The 20,564-nt window shown below is 36.0% G+C and overlaps 1 protein-coding gene across 1 annotated transcript in view; it reads right to left on the reverse strand.

The window, feature by feature from the left end:
• The window catches only part of DTWD2 (DTW domain containing 2), a 108,908-nt gene that overhangs the window by 22,250 nt on the left and 66,094 nt on the right, over positions 1-20,564 (reverse strand). The window contains exon 4 of the mRNA XM_083816080.1: positions 11,961-12,150. Coding sequence (XP_083672206.1) covers positions 11,961-12,150 — 190 coding nt within the window. The remainder of the gene's footprint in view (positions 1-11,960; positions 12,151-20,564) is intronic.

The following is a 20,564-nucleotide window of genomic DNA, read 5'->3' on the forward strand; positions in this document are numbered from 1 at the left end:
CTTTATCCTAGGCTGCATCAAAAGAAACGTGGCCAGCAGGGCAAGGAAGGCGATTCTCTCCCTCTGCTCTGCTCTTGTGAGTGGAGTCTGCTCTGGAGTGCTGTGTTCAGCTCTGTGACCCCATCACAAGGATATGGAAATATCAGAATGAGTCCAGAGGAGGGCCACAAAGATGATCAGAGGGCTGATCATCTTAATTTTACTTTTAAAAATAAATCACATCTAGTTGTCCCCTTGATTCATAACTAATCCTGCAAAACCACTCTTCCAAAATGGTTGTGAAGTGCCTTTTATCAATACCAGCAACTTACATGACAAATTCCAAAACAATACAACATAACAGTTTTCTGTAAAAGATTTTGATTTTGTGAACTTTTATGTGGTGAAGCCAAAAAGAAGATTTGCATAACTTTCTCATACCAAGTAACACATAAGACCACTGGAAAGACAGAATAAAAAGAAAGCCCAATTAAGAAAAAATCAGATATATCTGTACAGACAGGAGACACAAGAGCAAGCCATTGGCTGTTTTCTGTTGTTGTATCAAATATATTTAAGAACAATGAAACAGAAAGAAGCAAGATGGAAGCTCCAAATAAATTAGTGAATTTGCAGAAGAGAAGTGAGTATTGGTATTTGGAAAACACCTCAAGGAAAAAAAGTAAAGACAATAAGCTGTCAACTTTAACAAATTTTAACAGCTCAGAATATTGATCGTTCTAAAGCTGCACATAAATTTTGTGACCAAAAGATTTTTCTGGAATAAACTATCCTCATTTTGAGAACTTCCTTTGCATCAAAAGTGCCCTGGAAGTTTAAAGCATCAGTCAGAATGACTGCCTCTCAGAAGGGGCTGCACATCCTTGTACATACATCATGATGCATACAACACAGAAGATTAGCATCTTTTCTGATAAAGATATTTTAGGCATGTGCCAAATATTGCTAGGTGTTTAGATCAATATAATTAGATCTTTAACAATATGGCCCACATTAAAAAACAGCCAGAGATAGTCTACTTTGTGCCAGTTGAAATAACTTCTAACTATTATATGTTGTTCTTCTCTAGGAATTACCATACATAGCTGCTTTCAAAAACTCTACATGATAAAAAACTAGTATTGAAAATCTATAAATATGCACAAAAATTACTGTAGACAGTGTTTGTCAAAACCTCTGAATAATAACCATGGTATTTACACATTATCATCATTTCTGGGTGCCATAAGCTTCAAACTCACTTCTTTTCCAAGAGGAGAAATAAACAAATAACTTACAATTGTTAAATTACTAGTTACAATGTGCCTGATTTAACAATGATTCCCTGATCTGAAAGCTAACTCACAGAAAAAGTAAGTCTGTCAGGGATGAAGGGTGGTGACAGAGAGAGGGACAGCGATAGAGATCACAGGCATAATCTCATCTGAAGTATCAAAATATCAACCCATGTGAGAATTAGTGCTTGGAACAGTATAAACATATGTTCACAAATCTTAACCACCTATCAAGCTGACTACAGCATACATTGCAAGCTGAAATTGAACAGTAAAACTTAAGAGTTAAAAATTTGCTGCAAGACACCAGATATTAGCTGATGATACCAATTTTTACAAGAGAACTGAAGTATAAGCAAAACAAAGATTTGTCAAAACCTGCTAGAGGCTGATAGAAAAAGAAGTGTTGAATATTTCAATAACAGCAATCCTGTGATAAATGCACAAATAGACAGGATGATTCATTGGCATTATGCTGCTGGCATTATTATGCCCATTAACTAGCAGAGGAGTACAACAACAAAGAATCATAGAGGGCAAGGGAATGTGAAGTTACCCCTAGCCTCAAACCATGCCTACTCGAGCACAAGCAGGCACATCAGGTGAATAAGGCCAGTAGCAAAAAGTCACACAACCTATGCAAATGGCAACATTATAAGTAGAAAACTCAAACTTCATAAAAACATACTGTGCTCTTCTGAGGTGTTAAAAAAAGTATTGCGTGACTACAAAATGTCAAGGTATTACAGATGACTAGGCATAAATCTTGTGTGTAAACATACAAGAAGAAAATGCAAAATAATTAAAAGTGAAATGCACCTTATACCCTTTTCGTGACTGTCTGAAATAACATTTCTCTGGACTGTTGGCTAGATAGATGTCAGCTTAAAAATTACATGAAAAGACCTATAGTTTTCATACATTATTGTACATACAGTGTAAATTATTATTTGAAACCCTAACACCAGTATATGAATTCCTCCCCCACCCCAATTCTCAAACTCAACTGTGCAGCACTTTCAAAGTTCAACATTTTTAAGAAGTGAATATTTCTTTCTTTCTGCAAGTATAAACCTAATTACTCCAGAGTTGTTCATTGGCTCTTTAAAAAAAAAAGAAAAACAAGATGACAGAATTAATCCATTTAGGTACTTGCTAGCAGATGCTTAGATTTACTATAGTGTCCCAGACACACTAAAACATAAATAAAACTGATTCACTTATCACCTACATCGAATAAAACAGTAATTACTAGGGATAGCTTGCCCATATTTTTACATTTGTGCTTGTCCCTAGGTTATTTTTTTTCAGCCTTTTTTTTGGTGATGAAGTAGTAGAAGGTCAAATGTGTTTTTTAGCCATCTGTTCGCACTATGCTATGCTTATCTCCTCATAAATGGAAGCAGCTTCACCCACAGTGCTCTGTGATTGCTTCATACAGCATACTAGTAGCCTAACTGTGCCAAGCATGCCTGCTGTGCAAACCAGCTCATTCTTCCCTCTGAAATAATTGCATCCACTGGTCCAAGCTAATGTAATACTTTTTCTGTACCACCTTTGCAAAGCGCAACAGCTGTTGCAAGAAAGCCTGTAGTGCATATTCTAATGTTTGTGGTCTCTTCCTCAGTTGTGGCTATGCAAAACATCCCGGGATAATGTGCTTCTCTAAAGGGTGCCAGCTCATAGAGTACACGACATAATTACTGTAATCATATTATAAACTATAAAAGTCACCTTAAGCAATGTGTCTTATAAGTTCCTGCTGTAAAGTTTTTCCAAGCTCATTATTTTTTATTTTAAAAAAATCAGACAATAAGACATAAATTAAAATAATAATGATAAAGTTAAGTATGTTATAGCCATAAGTATATTTCCTCTGGGATTTTCTGGAAGAGCTGAACTTGTATTTCTTCAAACCTTCTTTTCAAAAAGAAAAAACATTGTCAAAAAAAAGAAATTTATTAGAATATCCTACAGTAACTTTAAAATCATTCAATATATTATTATATATTAATATTATATAAATTATATTATATATATATTGTTATATATAAATTAGATAATAATAGGCTGAAGTTTTGGTGGCAGTTTTCCTTCTATTAACAAAGAATTTAAACTCAACTACTTCACGGTCACTATGGCCAAGACAGCCGCCAATTGCCACAACACCCATGAGGCCCTCTCTGTTAACAAGCAACAGATCTAGAAGGGCACCTTTCCTAGTTGGCTCCCTTAGCACCTGTACCAAGAAGTTATTATCAAGGTATTTTAAGAATCTCCAGGACCTGCTTGTATCAGCTGTGTGGTAGTCCCAGTTCATGTCTGGCAAGTTGAAGTGACCCATAAGGACTAGGTTGGCTGATCTATTGGTATCTCTGAGTGCCTTAAAGAATGATTTATCAGTGTCATTATCCTCTCTGGGTGGCCTACGGTAGACTCCCACAACATTCCCTTTATTTGCTCTTCCCTTAATCCTTACCCTGATGCTCTCAACCATGTCATCATCAACTGTGAGTACCATACATCACAGGCCCTGAATTTCAAGCAGCAGTACCTCCTCACCTCGCCTGCCCTGCCCATCCCTTCTGAAGAGCCTATAAACGTCCATCATAACACGCCAGACACAGGACTCTTCCCACCAGGTTTCACTTACGCCATACATAGCTCTGGGGCTAAGCCAAGGCTTCTAGCTCTTCTTGCTTGGGTTTACAGATAACTCCTGTAGAAATCATGTCCACTTTTCCTTTAATACCTTGTTTAGATAATATCTACCCCACTCTCTGGAACAAAAAACTTCCAAAGTTCCAAATCTAATGACATTCTACTCATTTTGATCTTGCAAAATTGCATTATAAACCCAAAGTTTCAAAACATGAAACAAAAACCACACAGTCAGATAATCACTCACAGAATATTTAACCATGAATTATAATGCACATGCGTGACAGTCTTTCTGTTCACCCGATTCTAGTTTTTGTCTTGATCTTTCACAAAGTTCATCAAAATAGAGGCTATTAAAAGCCAGTGTGTATATTCATGTAATTGAATTTAAGGCAAACTATCACAGTTTGAATATAGGAGGAACCCATGTGGTCAGAACAAGAGTTAGCAATTACAAAGGCCCAGCCCTATTTCTCTAATTAAGACAAAAACTAAACTACAAAAATTGGCAAAAGACAGCAAATCCTGCAGAGTTGGCCCCAAGCATCTAGTTCAATGAGACAGACAAAACACAGAACATAGTCACAGTGAATAAAATTTAAGCAGTCAGACTGCTGGTGTTTGCTTATAGACCGTGTTAGTATGTTCTTTCACCAACTGACTGCTAATTTTAACTATCCAGAGGTTATGCTGGTTTGCACAAGTACCTCTAGATCCTTTCAGCACAAAATAGCACAAAACACACACTTATGGAAACAGTGCTTAAGTATATACTTCACACTGCTCCATGTTCAACTGGTACCTTCACTACTACATGCCTGATAGATGGCTATTGCCACTACAGCACAAGTTCTGACTTAATACTGTACTATCAGAACTGCACAAGCAAAAACAAAATAACACTTAAACCATTAAATACAAACTTTAAACTTGACAAAAGAGACCTAAGTCAATTAGGTCACAATTCAACATGGGAAAACAATTTTATTTTTTTTTCCTGCAGGGAGATGTACTTTCAACAAAGAATTCTAACAATGTCACTAAAACTCTTGCAGCTGAATGTGATCTGAATAACAGCAATTATCAACTAGCATATAAAATATTTCAGACCAAATATTGATTTTAGCCCTGGTATATTTAGTAACAACCAAACAATCCATCAGTATCAAAAATATCTTAATATATTTATTAATTCTTGATACTTCAAGAGTCACTGTGTTCTTCATTTTCACTAGGAATTTAAACACATTAAAACAGCAGTTGCTATGGAATTCCAGTAGAAAGAAGGGTAGGGATAGCAGACTACTCCTTTCTTTTAAAGTTCAAACAGGAAGCACAGAACGCTAATTCAGACAGGCTGCAAATGCAGTTGTTAAAGGCTGTGATCCAAGCAATGCAGAAAATCTGCTATGAACTTTTTAAATATTTCTGCTGTCTTCTCATATTTTTCCCTAGGAACTGAGTATGAACATTTGTATCATTGCTTCATCATTCAAAAAAAAGCCTCAAAACTTTCTCAGAAAGACATCTGTGATTTGCCCTAATGATAATGGGACAGTTCATTTTTGCAGTCTTAAACAGCTACACACTGGAATGGATGCTGAGCATGTTGAAGGCTGTTCTTGAGCTTCCACGGCTACCTTGTAACTACATGCTTTTGTTCATTTTCACATGGATAGGGATCCAGATTAACATTGCAACATTTACCTTTGCTCCTACCTATATTAATTTTTGTTGAAAACATAATTTTCAAAGGACCAAAAACTGTCATGTGCAAGCGAAGATTCTGCAAATTCACAGGTATATGTAATCTATACCTAGTCTTTCTGGTGCAATAAACTCCTACAGTACTAGCAGATTCATTTGTAAACAGCAATTATTTTTTAATTTCCTGCAGGACGCAGATAAATTTTAAACTTATAGTGAACCTAAAGTAAAGTGAATCTAAAGTACAGTAATGGCCTGTTTTAACTGGATCTTTTAATACTGTCCCTTATTAAATATCATTAATTCTTATGAAATTAAAGTTTTGGGAAAAACACTACTCAAAAATCACAGAATGAAAGGAGAAAGCTTACAAAGGTGAATACTAATTCCAACTGGACTCTTACAAAGTACTGATTCTAAGCACATAAAACTCCAGTACTCTATCTCTGCCTACCATCCTATAACTAGTATCACTCCAAACTTAAAAAGCAATTGCCAGTCTTTAATGAAAAATATATTATTGTTGGTTTAGGATAAAAAAGGTATCCAGACAGCAGTGTAGGGACAAGTACAAAACTAACCCACAGCAAGAATGATGAACATATCCAGCAAATACTTATTTCAGCTTTGCATACCAAAATCCAACTCTATCACCACTTAGTAGAGCTGTCTTAAAGAAAAAAAAGTTTCCTGCTATATAGTCAATGCTACCTGTCCATGAATTTCTTGGCATAATATCTTACTTTATTTTTATTAAATCATTTTCTGTATGTCTTACCTCAAATATTTTTTTTTCAGTTTCATTTTGTATTAAGTAAGATTTCAGAATTTTAAAAGAATCACTGGTATTTTAGTGACCAATAATTTCTGTCCATTCTTTCAATAAAACAAACTTTTTAACAGTTACAGGGTTATTACATTTTTTACGAGGTCTAAAAAATTTAGACAGGTAGAATGCCAAACTGCAGATGTATTTAGCCCATACTTCTTTGACTTTCAGTTAGACCATATGAGCATTTACATAGATAAATTCAAGTCAGCTAGTAGTTAACAGCATGGGCTTAAGCTAATAAGTGTTTACCAGGATTGTAATCACACTTATACAGCACATGCTGTGTCACACCACACTGGTGCCATAAAATTGCTACTGATGCATAAAACAGCCTAGTTTAAACTGATAGCTTCAAAACTAGCTCGAGGAAATATGCACCATTGGCAGAACATCCCTCTCAATTAAAATGGAGAGGGATTTTTGATTTTAAGACTCCTGAATTGCCAACCATTTTAAAATGGAATTAAACACTGGAGCTTCTTCAGTCTTAAAGGGTGCATCATCTTCAAAATTTGACTGTTATCTACCTATTGTCACCTAGCACTGAAATACTTATGGTCCTGCAGACTTTTGCAAGGGGCCCAGTGTGAAAGAACAAAGGGACAGCACGAAGAAGTGGTTCCACAAGGAGAATTAAAGTCAATTATAAAACATCAGAAAGAGTCTGAAAGGAACACAATACATTTTCAAACGTAAAGCAAAGCCTAGGTATTAGAGACTTATTACTTTTAAGGGTTTCTATGGACCTCTGCTGAAAATAATGACCCTATATGACCCTTAAAATTTCACCCTTGTTTTCTTCAAGTCTTGCCATAAGACCGGATCACCCAAAAGGCTGTCAAACCATTATGTACTTCTGACAGAAAAAAGAAAAAAAAAAAGAAAAAAAAAGTTAAACCACTGGGATTTTTCAAAATAAAAGAATTTAAGAATTTTAAGAAACTTATTTTCAGCAATGAGTTCTTCTATAGTGACGATATATGAACCTGATTAATAACTTCCTTTGTACTTTCAGACACTTGCTGCAATAAGAAATAGGCAAGACAGAATTTACATGACTAAAATGTCAGAAGGGTGATTTTCTTCATAGACATGTTTCTTATCCGGTGTTCCTGACAAGCACCTGCATGATATTTTAGTTACATCAGTATGATCAAACAAATTAATCTGCAATAAAGAAGGTTAATTAAGAGCAGAATTTATCCTGAACTTTTATTGACCTTCTACATTTTATTTTCTCAATGGTATGTTTGGCAGTTTAGAACAAATACTTCAGCTTTCTACATTAATACTGATCCTTTTTATGTCACTTCATTTACATTATGAATTTGTCAAATTTTGCTGCGTTGAAGATTCCAATTTTGTGTTTAAAGAACTTTTTCAACTATCACAAAAAACTAGATTGGCTATAACCCTTCCAATTTTGTAGTGCTCAATGAATTCTCCTGGCTTACACATGACTGACTATATTTTTTATATTCATTTCAATAAAGGTATGGTTCTCAGGCAAAATGGAACCTTAACACATGGAAAAAAAATTCCAGCATGAAGCTATTTAAGAAAAGTATTTGGAAAATATTTTATTTCCAATACCTTTCCCTTACAGAAACGTGACTTCACCTTACGTCCCTTAATTATCTTGATTATTCAGAAGAGTTAGCTGTTGCAATCAAATGATGCTTCGCTAGCTGGTCAGTTTATGACTTGTTTTCCTGAACAATAATGTGCAAGAATGAAGCACAGAGGAATAAGTGCTAAGAAGCAATAAAGTGAAATAAGCTGAACTTCATTTAAAAATAAATAAATAAATAAATAAAATCAGGTACAGGATAACAATCTGCAAAATATTAGTTTTTTTCTGAAAAAATAAATAGCATCAATTTCTTTCATATTCAGATATTTTTATTTCTTGAAGTCATTTAGAAACTAAATTTACCTTACATGTTAACACTTGATTAGACCAAAAAAAAAAAAAAAAGATAGGCATACAGAATAAGAAACAGGTTCTACAGCAGCAATGTTCCGGAATAGTAAAGTTTAAAACATTTAAGAGCAGAATCTTAAAAACAATCATCAGCCATCTCCTCCACTCATGGACCTCAGAGAAGGGTACTTAGAAATACTAAGAAATAGCAGTAATCTAAGCCCAGTAGGAAAAAAATCAGAAGCTACTCTCACCAACATAATGAAAGAGAAATGAAGAAGATTCCAGGAAGAGGACAGAGATGACAAAATGGATTATCTACACACAGTCCTCTCTTACCATAATGTTCCTACTGATCGGATCTGCCAAATGTATTGACTCTGGACAGACAAAGCTAGTAGTGAAGTGGCGTAAATGAGCAATTATCCTGAATGTCACTCAAATAACTGCTCTTTCAAAAATCTGTGGAAAACATTTCAACAACTAGCAGAAAAAAATAAAATAATGATTAGGTTTCAGCTCAACAGAAGAAAGTGGCATGAATTTCAGCCCTTCAAACAAAGTTGAGTGACACAAAACAGAAGAACTCAAGTCAGTTTTAAAAAGGATTGGGGAAAAAAAATAACTTTAGAAAACACGTAATGCACTTTTTGTTCCAGCTCCTGCAGAGATTACCTGCCTCAAATATAACCACTGAGAGAAGTTCTATCCGCAGCAAGGATATAAAAAAGTGGAAGCCAAGGCTACCTAAAACATTCAGCTGAAAACATCAGATCTTATATTTGCAGTTATTAATCTATTTCTCCCAGCTGAAAATAAATAAATAAATAAATAAAACAGAGAAGTTGTAAAAGCACAGGAATAGTTAGGTTTTGACTAATAAAGGTAAAATTATTTTTGCAAGTTTTAAAAGGAATAGACAAGAATGACAAAGTTTTGCCTTTATCTCCCTTGTCCAAGTGAATAGACTAAGAAAAGCATTTTCTTCTGCTTTTCATAACTCAGGAATACACTCTGAATTTTGAATAGCCAGTTTACAGAATTAGGAATGTTTGAGTTTTTGACAAATTTGGAAGGTCCAACTAAAGAGATTATGTATGGTAACACTTTCTTACTTAAAGGCAAGTCATGTATCAGAGATCAAGTATGCCAGTTTAAGACAAATGTTCTGCAGAATTTGAAATGAATTGCAGTGAAATAAATTCCATAAAATCTGTTCATAAAACTGCAGTTAAACTGAAATACATTCAAATGAATCCCATAAGTTCCTAGCTGTAAATTCCATCTTCCTCTGAAAGCCAAAACAATTGGACTAAAACCTAGAATCTACTCTTCCATTTCATTTACAACAATATAACTTGATTGCTAAGAGCTTAAAAGCAACTCCCAGATTTGATATCAAACAGATTTCATCCCCTAAAGCAAATTATTTACAACTTAAGCAGTTACAGTTGTAGCTCTTTTTTTGAATTAGCAGCATGTTGACTAAGAGTATTCCATTTAAATTATTCTAACATCATAGTCAACAAGGGCTTGCATTTTTATAAATGTGCATATTGCCTCTGGTTTGTCCCCAGAAGTAACAGTCAGCTTTTCGCTGACAAAAGGGTGAACGAACAATGAAGGAAATTTTTTCCATTATTAAAAATGCCAGTATTTACCTTTTTTTTCCACAATTTAATTTCAATAACACCCCTGAATGAAAAAGAAATTTTGTCACCAATTACACCTGGACAAATAATCCCAGTCTCATGGAAATATTTCAAAAATAAAAATAAAAGCTTTGTTTATATGACCAAGCATGCCGTACTCTAATAACCATTGAAAAGCTTCCCTCCAAGCCACACTATTATAGCAATATATGGGGATAAATATCTCACAGATATGATACTATCTACAATAACCCAAGAGAAAATGCTGTCTTTTCTTTTAATCTGTAGCAAAACCACTCCTCCATGTGATTTTGGATAGTCAAACAGAGCTAGCTGATGGAAACAAATACTTCAGAACACCCACACATTTGAGAATTCAATGAAAAGCTTCCAGTCCACAGAAGTTTCAAAAGAGCATAATAAACAAGAAATTGCAAGGAAGCTATAAACCAGAACATAGACCTACACAGGTCTTACAAAAGGGCTGTTCCCACTGCATTTGACAGTTGAAGGTGCTGTGCGTCTTTTTTTTACAGAGTGCCAGAGGCCATTTAGCCCTCCAGGAGACATGCTGTACCACACCACTTCTGTATCACTACAAATGTAAGGGAACTGGTGAGGAACAAAATCAAGGACCTTGCTGTAAGAACCAACACAACAGGAATCCTAAGGCAATGGCAGCGTTGAACTTCAGACATCAGTTTGACTTTCAAACAAATTTAAACCTACAGTATTGCAGACAAGTTCTAGCCACAGTAGAAGTATAAAGGTTTGACCAGTTTTAGCATGCTCCATTGACAAGCATATGACAAAACTCGTTTAAAAAATAGTTACATTTCATTTCAGAAACTTACAAAGAATCAAACCAATAAAATTTTCAAACTTCCAGATTTAGATGCACTTGATTATGAATGATGCACAACGCAGACACAAAACTACAAATACGCAAAATGAGAGCTTTGTATAGAAAATCTATTTGTAAAATTCTAAGATTTATTTCTAAATTTAGACATTTAACGAGAGAGACCACTGTAGGGCATAATGAAGTGCTGCCTGATGTTTTTATATAACATAAATATAATTGAGTTCAGTCTAATACACAAAAAACTTCCTCAGTGACAGCGACTCAGTTACATAAGATTTACCTTCAAATTCAAGATTCCTGTGCCAAAGACTCACTCAGTTCTCCTCTAAAAAATTCCCTGAATAGTGATGCTATACCATGCAGTGAAAGGAACCTACGCCCATTAATGTTATTAACATTATATTGTAATCTAAGGTATTTTCATAAGGGCAGAAAGAGCTGCAATAATTGTATAACTACAGCTTATGTCTTATGGACAGTTCAAGTAAAGGACAGCAGAGTGGGTGGGTGTTGATGTTCCTAAAATACAAACAAACAAACAAGCCCACATGGCCATTATTTGTTCTGCTTAAATTCTAAGGAACATCTACCACAAGTCATAAAGGTTTAAATACAGTGGAGATTAAATGTGTGAAAAAGACTGTCTCTTCGTAAGTGGCTACAAATTTCTACTTCCACCTTCTCTATTAGGGCAATGCAGCAAAAAATTATATGTTTCACTGCACATTGTCTAACACCTCAGGTAAAAAATTTTGACATAAGCTGGTTTTCAGTTTTGCAAACAAAACATGATACACTGAAGTTAGATGCATTAATTCAAAAAAAAAATCAAATGACAAATGAAAAGAGCAATATTTATAAAGACAACTTTCTAATAAACTCATAGTTTGTTATTGTTGTTGTTCAAGTTTTCCTTTCCTTGTCAGCTGGCTCCATTTGAAAAGGAAAAAAAAAAATCCATTATTTCACTTAGCACTTCCTTCTAGTTGATCAGAAAGTAAGCATCTATTATACACACATTTTTAATTTACATATTACAACTTACCTGCTTGGGAAGCCGGAAGAGTGAATTTTTGTAAAATATATCTTTAGCTTGACTCCAAGTTCCATCAATGATTATCATAACTGGTGGACTGGAAGACCCCAAAGTGACTTCTTCCAAATTGGTTGCTTCAGCTCCAGGATACAAAATAAGAGTACTGGGATTTCTGCACACAGTTGCTAACTCAGGGTACCTTTAATGCACACACACAGAATGACAGTAATTACTAAAGGTTTCCATGACAAATACATACTTCCAGATTACAATACTAAATTAAATTCATCTTCTCCAAATTTTATTTAACTTTCCAAGAAAGGTCCATCACTCAGATATAAATTTCTCTATCCAACACGTCAAAAAAAAGGTGTTGGTCCTCCCTCAGCTCATATGAAGAAGGAAAATAACACCCGCAAAAGTAATCAGTAAAAAGCTCTATGAAACAATCTGTAAGGAACATTTTCCAATACTTCGATCATTAAGTCTAAGAACATCTTCTAATGTAATCCTCTAACAAAAGATGTTTTGTATTGTTTACTAAAATTTATCATATGTATTCTAGTAAAATTTGTTCAAGTGCTAAGCACAGAAGTATCACAATTTCCTCAATTTTATTTTTTTATTACTACTTCTACAGTTATGGCCCCAAAACATACACATTCTTTTCTTCCTTTTTGTTGGCCTGTAAATGTGGCACTGGAATTAGAGGTATAGCTATTGTCTATTAAGTATTCTCTTAACGTACACAGAAATTCCTGAAGTCTTTGCAAGACATACTAAGCTAGTTTATAAAATCTGTGAGAGGATTGCCATTCAGGTAATAGCAAAAGCCTTAAAAAATGCCTAGTAGAGTAAGCTGGCAAGCTTACTCTGAGCTTAATCTGAGAAAAGCTTAATCTGAGAAAGCTTAATCTGAGAAAAATCTGGTCTTGTAACAAACACTGTATTACTTGTCTTAAATCAATTTCAGCAGTGTCACTGTGTTGTTTTCACAGTTGCCTCAATTCCAAGAGCAGGAAGAAATGCAAAACAAGAGTTGACTAAAGCATGTGAAAAAGAATAAGAAATTAATTCTGCATAGTTCAGAGATTATAAAGAATAGCTGATGTGGTAGGAGGAACACAGCAATAGCATGAAAATACTAACAACTGAAATAGCATGTGACTGACTACCTGTGCTCTGACGTGGCAAGGGAAGCCAGAACAGAGAAAATAAGAATTATTAAAAACTAAAATTAGAATGAGGTTAGCTATAGCCAGCACACAGAGTAGGTTATCTATACTACCTATCAAGAACCACCATGAGCAAGAACATATTCCAAAACAGGCAGGATGTAGAGATGTAAGCTCACAAACTCCAGCTGACACTGCGACCTCACAGCTTTTAAGCCCTGCAAGCTGGATTCCTGTATCACTTCTCTAAAATTCAAGCAAGAATCTCCTTTCTTACTTTCCGTATGAAACAGAAAGACAGACAGACAAAAGAAAAAAAAAAAAGAAAAAAAAAAAGGAAAATACAAGACAGGAAAAAGGAAAAGGGAACAGGAAAAATGTTAGGGATGAAAGCAATGCTTAGTATGTTTTTTGAGTTAACATATACTAGGTGTACTTCAAACCTGTGCACTCCATCACCTCTCTCCAGGGACGTATGTGAAAACACAATTTTATCAGTATTAGGTTCAGGCACATTCGTAGTGCCTCAGACTGAGACTCCGAGTTTAAGACTCATATAAGGCCATATGGGAGGCATCAAAAATGAAAGAGGAATTGAATTCAGTGTACCAGTATGCCCAGATCTTGTACTCCAATATTTGACCATTTTCAGTTCCCAAGCAAACAGTCCAAATTGATTTGATTCAACACTACCTGTTTAATTACTGTCAACATTATTTACTAAGAAAAGAGTAACAATCTCTCCCTCCAAAATAAACAGTAAAAAGTGTAAACAGAGACAAGAAATCTGTAAGATGAGTCTGTGACAAATAGAACTACATGGAAACTTACCTGACCACTGTATTTTTAAACCTAACTTACATTACAGTAACTTGGTATCACTTTAGCTTAACGAAAAATCATGCTATGCAAAATCATAGGCAAGGGGTATCTCACTATAAGCCACCTTGCATTCAAGATTTAAATCTACAAAATTGGTAACTAATTTCAGATGTTTGTCTTGAGAACCTAAATCCTCAGAAGAGCTAAGTATCCTAATTCAGGGTTGACAGAGGTTTCAAAAGGTTAATGACTCCTAGATAATAATAATAATAAAATAATAAAAATAATAGTAAGAATGATAGAATCATAGAATATCCCAAGCTGGAAGGGACCCATAAGGATCATCAAGTCCAACTCCTAGAAGAAAACAGTGTCTTTGAAATGTGTATTCAGCTCTGAAGGAAGGAGAAAATAATGAATTCTTTAAACTAATTCAAAAGCATAATGATTCTACAGCACTGCAAGTCATGTTTTGCTTTTTCAAGGACTACACAACTGCCAAAATGACTGTGCTTTGTACAAATGCACAAAATTTCTTTTAATTCAATTCGTGGCTAAATTTATCTACTATATGTTTTATGGGGGCACACAAGTTGCATATTTTGAATTATTTATTTCTATCTTTAAATTTTTCCCAACAAATAATTTAAAGACCATATGTACATACAGTTTCATACTAATGTAAGAAACAGAAAGGATGAAAACGTGTTAAAAGAATAAATTATGTACATAAAGTATTTCAAAACACTGCCAAAAATAGAAATCCAAGATGATTCCAAGGAGCAAAAATGAACACCCAGTTAAAAGTTCACAAGAAAAGAATGCATTAGGAAATACGAATGTTATTTTAAAGTCTGTGTCTTTGCAATACAATTCAGATGGAAGCAACAGCTTTTGATGCATATTCTTCCAAAAATTCCAGTTATTTCATCTTACAACAGTTTATATGCAAAAGCAAAGGAGGGAATGGTTCAAAATGCAAGTCCCATATATTTATCCTAGAATTTGAAGGCTGCCTATACACACTGCCATAAAAATCTACAGTGGCTTAGAAACTGCAAATAACTGGTATCTTCAAAGAGCTTATTATCCACCGACTTAATCCTGGAGTGACACTGAGCACATGCAGAGAGCTATTCCTTTCATAGCTACAGGTTCTCAGAAATATATGCTGCACAAACCCTTGCAGGTTGTGGCTCACACAAACAGAACTATACAGAACTATAGCAGTCCATGTCAGTAGCTTTATTAAATCACATCTCTTCCAATCATAAAATGTAAAAAAAAAACATAGAAATAATGACCTAATAGAAATATATGCCTAATGCTTAGCTTAGAAAGGGACGTGATTAGTTACACAAACTTGCAAGTTCAAACAATATGGTTTTTTTGTATGTATCTCTATACACATATGTTACATCAATTCCACTGCAAGTTTTGTATTGCTTGGGTTTTAAGGCTTTGTTTCCTGTTAGTTTTGATACATAACACAATTAGACTTTTTCTGCTCAGACACCATAACAACTAAGAATTTGCCCCTGAAAATATCTGCATCCTTCAGATGCATTTAATTAGATCGGTAGAAGAAATCTGTATAAGAAATCAGTATAAGTCTCAGCAAAATATTGAATTTATAACTTTTAAATAAGAATGAAGCTGTTAGCTCATCAAACTGGAATGGCATTTAAAAGGCAAGTACATACCACTTACCACTTTTCACAGCCACTGAGCAAGAATATGCTTCTGATACGCTTATTTTGGGTAAACACTGTGATACGGTATACTTAATCATAAGCTACTTATGAGAACTTGTATAAGGCATGATTTCCTCTACTAGAGGCAGATGTTTTTAAAAGAAACTCACAGGAAACAATTGTGAAAAATTAGTCGTTTCACTGTAATGCTGAAATAGAGCTTTTGCCTACTGAGCTCTTTTGAAAACCTGATCCACATTCACAGTACAACTTTTTTCTATAGAAGCTTTATCTTGCATGCTTAAATTTACAAAAGCATGAAGTAAAAGACTAAGAATTAGATTTCAATTAGATCTTCCCAGAGGGTTACTTCTAAGAGTAAGTGCATACAATCCTACTACAAAAAAACATACTAAAAATTTTCATACTTTTTTTCTTTTTAATACCATTAGTATTTTCCATTGTTGAAGCACGAGACTGATTTTAGACAAATAGTGTGTCTTGTTAAAAATGTAGGAGATAACTTCATTGAGATTGATTTTAGTATTCATGCCAGCTCAGGGAATATTAAAGAATATCTGCCAGTTTTGAAATTTCTTAGAGCCCCAACAGAAGTAGCTCAGTGCAATGCTACAAAAGAAAATTTATTTTTGCTTTTCATCCCCACCTAATTTTTTCCTATAAACAAGGGCAGAGTCACAAGCTCAGCAATAGGTCACTTGCTTACATGCACTGTCCCGACTGCACTGTCCAGACTGCCTTACTTAGAATAACTAGATAGAAATCTCAGGCCATACACTGTACTGGGAGGTAGCTAAGCAACATCTTAGGAAGACAAATCCCTGATTCCAAGTGTATGAAACAGGTAAAAGATATGAGGAGTTGAGTAAGACTCACTACAGGCTTAGCAGGCTTGCAGCCACTCTTTCTCTCCAAGCTTTTTAACCTTTGGGGTGAGATTTTCTTAGGTTTCTGTGTGTTGTGTTTTTTGGTGGTGGTGGTGGTGGTTGGTTGGTTGTTTTTTTATTAATCTATCTGATTTTATTTAAATTCATGAACACAGTTCTGTAGTTCAGCTAGACTTCTAAATGTGGGGAAATGAAACCCAAAAGAAACACAGAGGCATGTTAGGAGCACATGGACAAGTTAGGATAAGCACGAGCACAGGCAGTCACACCAGGATAAGCCATTCCAAGCTCCTGAACAAACAGATGACTGTATCATACAGCAGCTGCCCACAGTCAGAAATGGGGTCTTCTTGCCTTGCTTCTCATCTTTTGATATGCAGTACTCCACAGCTTTCGCAGCACTTGTGACTAACATGCCTGTCACCGAGATACACAGATTTGGCAGTACAGATGAAGAATGGGGATGTTTGTGCTGGGGGCAGCAGCTGCTGCAGACAAGGCAGTGGGACTGCATGCTTCACAGCAAAGCCTTCTTTAAGAAATATCTCCTCAAACAAGTTTGCCTACTAGCTTATTATAACTTGGATCCAGGAACAATGCAGTGAAAGAAGTTCCTCCTGTAATCATATCCCTTCTCACCAGTTTTTCAAGACATCGACATTTCCTGCTGCCTTTGAAAGCTCATCTGCAAACACTTGAACACGACTGTTGCCTAATACCAGCAGACGTGTCAAAGACAATGACGATGTTGGGCATGGTACAGGGTTCAACAGTTAGACCATGAGGTTAGAATGGAAGGGGAAGAAGAGGGTGAATGCAGTGTGGCTGCTGGTCAGTGCTGGAGAGAAAGTTACATCTTATTCCACATCATTTGTCCTAGACCTTTCTGTAGTGCTTTTGTACAAGTCTTTCTTAGTGTAAAGCATGACTAACTTCAGAGAATTAATGGGGACTTTAATTTTACCTTCCAGTTCAGTCAGGAAAGTTGACATGCTGATGGTAGACTCTTTGAAGCTACCAAATCTCAAGAGGTGACTGAGAAGTTGAACTTCTAAACAAGAAGTACTTCTCTTCCTACAGATCGGAAGTTTTAAAGAATTTACAACTCTGTGTCAGTCAGGGGAAAAAAGAATGTTGTTATATATGAGAAAAAAAGAAAAAGAAAAAAAAAAAAAAGAAAAAAAAAAAGAACCGTCTGTTCTTCCCCAGCACTTTTAAAGAGGCTTTAAAAGAATGGTATAAACTCCTAGCCAAGTGAAAATGAGAAATTCATTTCCTAATGTAGGTACCGTACTTTACTGTATTGCCAAACTTAATGGGCTTTAGAATCAGTTCTCTTTGTATGCTATTTCGCAAACAACTTTTTTCCTTAAAGAAGTGGACAAGGTAAATAATTTAATGTACAAAATTGTTGTGTTTATTTAATAGCCATGAAAACTATTAACTAAGTTAATCCTTCATTTATTTTAAATCACATGTATTCATGCACTCTTAACATCTTAACAGCAGTTACCAAAAGCTTCACGTAGATTTGTTATGATTAAGACTTTGAAGCCATGCATCTCACATCCTTAAATAAAAATCTCAAAAAAATAAAGTTCTGGTGAATCTCTGATGAAGTTACAAATATACACAACTCATTCGTTCCTGTAAAAAACAAGACATGTACAGATCTGTAACGTTCCAACCCAGCCATGGCAAATTCTTACCCAAGTTCTTAATTCCTATTATTGTGGGGGGAGGGAAAAAAAAAAAAAGTGAGAGAAGAGATTCATTTTTCCTTACGGAAATTTAAAGAACTGTGGAAATTTTGTAACAGTTTTTGGCTGACATTACCCAAAAGGACCTGATAACAAACATGGCTTGGTTGCCTGTACATAATCTACATTTGTAAATTAACGTAGGGTGAAAATTAAGCAATATAACTATAAAAATGTGAGTTATGTAAGAGAAGTGACAGTTGATAGGGGCTAAAGGGACATTAAATTCATGTGTTGGATATTAATAGAAATAGAGCTTGCTGGAGAAGTATACTCCAGTAAAAAGAGGTGGTACATTCTCTGAAGTCTAAAAGGCAGGGAAAGATCTTTTCTCTGTGCAGTGTCTAAGTAACGACTACATAGGAAAAGGATAAAATGAAGGCATATGAAGGATCAGAAAAGCCTGGATTTTTTTTCTAGTAATTTCTATGTTGCTAAAAGCTAGCAGAGGCTTCCCAACATGCTTTCCAAATAAAGAACAACAAAATAAAAACAAAACAAAAACAAACTCCAGTCTTCAAAACGGGCAAGAAGGAGGATCCAGGAAACTACAGCCTCACCTCCAGCCCTGGAAAGGTGATAGAACAGCTCATCCTGGAGGCCATCTCCAAGCACATACAGACTAAGAAGTTGATTGGGAGTAGTCAACATGGATTTACCAAGGGAAAATCATAATTAACCAATCCAATAGCCTTCTGTGATGGGATGTGGCTGGGTAGATGAGGGGACAGCAGTGGATGTTGTCTACCTTGACTACAGCAAGGCTTTTGACACCGTCTCCCATAACAACACAGATAAGCTGAGGAAGCATAGGATGGATGAATAGACAGTGAGGTGGATTGAGAACTAGGTGAATAGCAAGCTCAGACATTTGTGGTCAGCAAAGCAGTGTAGTTGGAGGCCTGTAGGTAGCGGTGTCCCCCAGGGGTCAGTACGGGGTCCAATCTTGTTCAATTTGTTCATCAGTGACCTGGATGAAGGAACAGAGTGCACCCACAGCAAGTTTGCTGATGACACAAAGGTGGGAGGAGTGGCTTATAGCCCAGAGGGCCATGCTGCCATTCAGAGGGACCTGGACAGGCTGGAGGGATGGGCCAAGGGGAACCTCATGAAGTTCAACAAAGGCAAGTCAGGGTCCTGCACCTACAGAGAAATAACCCCAAGCACCAGTACAGGCTGGGGGCTGACCTGCTGGAGAGCAGCTCTACAGAGAGATCCGGGAGTCCTGGTGGACAGCAGGATGACCATGAGCCAGCAACATGCCCTTGTGGCCAAGAAGGCCAACGGTATCCTGGGCTGCATTTGGAAGAGTGTTGCCAGCAGGTTGAGGGACATCATCTCTACTCAGCCCTGGTAAGGCCACACCTGGAGAACTGTGTTCAATTCTGGGCTCCACAGTGCAAGGGGGACATGGAACTACTGGACTGAGTCCAGTGGAGGAATGATTAGGGGACTGGAGCACCTGTCATATAGGCTGAGAGAGCTGGGCCTATTTAGCCTGGAGAAGAGAAAACAGAGGGGATCTTATCAACGTATACAAATATCTTCAGGGAAGCTGTAAAGAGGATGGGGCCAGACTGTTTTCAGTGGTGCCAAGCGACAGGACAATAGGTAATGGGCACAAACTGAAACACAGAAGTTCTGGCTGAGTATGAGAAAAGACTTCTTTACTATGAGGGTGACAGAGCACTGGCACAGGTTGCCCAGAGAGGTTGTGGAGTCTCCTTCTCTGGAGATATTCAAAACCCGCCTGGATGCCATCCTGCACAATGTGTTCTAGGTGATCATTCTGAGCAGGGGGGTTGGACTACATGATCTTCAGAAGTCCCTTCCAACTTCAGCCATTCTGTGATTCTGTGAGAAACGAAGCTGTCAAGAAGAATGTCAACTATCTGGAGAAGGTCTACAAATGAAAACAGCAAGAGGGATCAATGTCTTTATAGAGAGTCTGAATAAGCAGAGGTTGGAAACTTCAGAGACAAGAAGACCAAAGGAAAACCTAGTTAATAGTCTCCAAAAACACAAGGGGAAGGAAATAACCTATTCTGCATGTCTACAGAGGACAGGAAAAGAAGTAATAAGCGTAACTGGAGCAATAAGGTTTGAAACTAAATGGGAGGGGGAAAAAAAAAAAAGAAAACAATCTTTCCAGTGGTAACAATGTTCAACGTTAAGTTCACATATTAAAACAAACCCACTGAGATTTCTGCAGACTCTCCAGTACTCAACCAAATTAATACAATGTCTATATACC

The sequence above is a fragment of the Anser anser genome (assembly GCF_964211835.1).
Source record: "Anser anser genome assembly, chromosome: Z".
NCBI classification, from domain to species: domain Eukaryota; kingdom Metazoa; phylum Chordata; class Aves; order Anseriformes; family Anatidae; genus Anser; species Anser anser.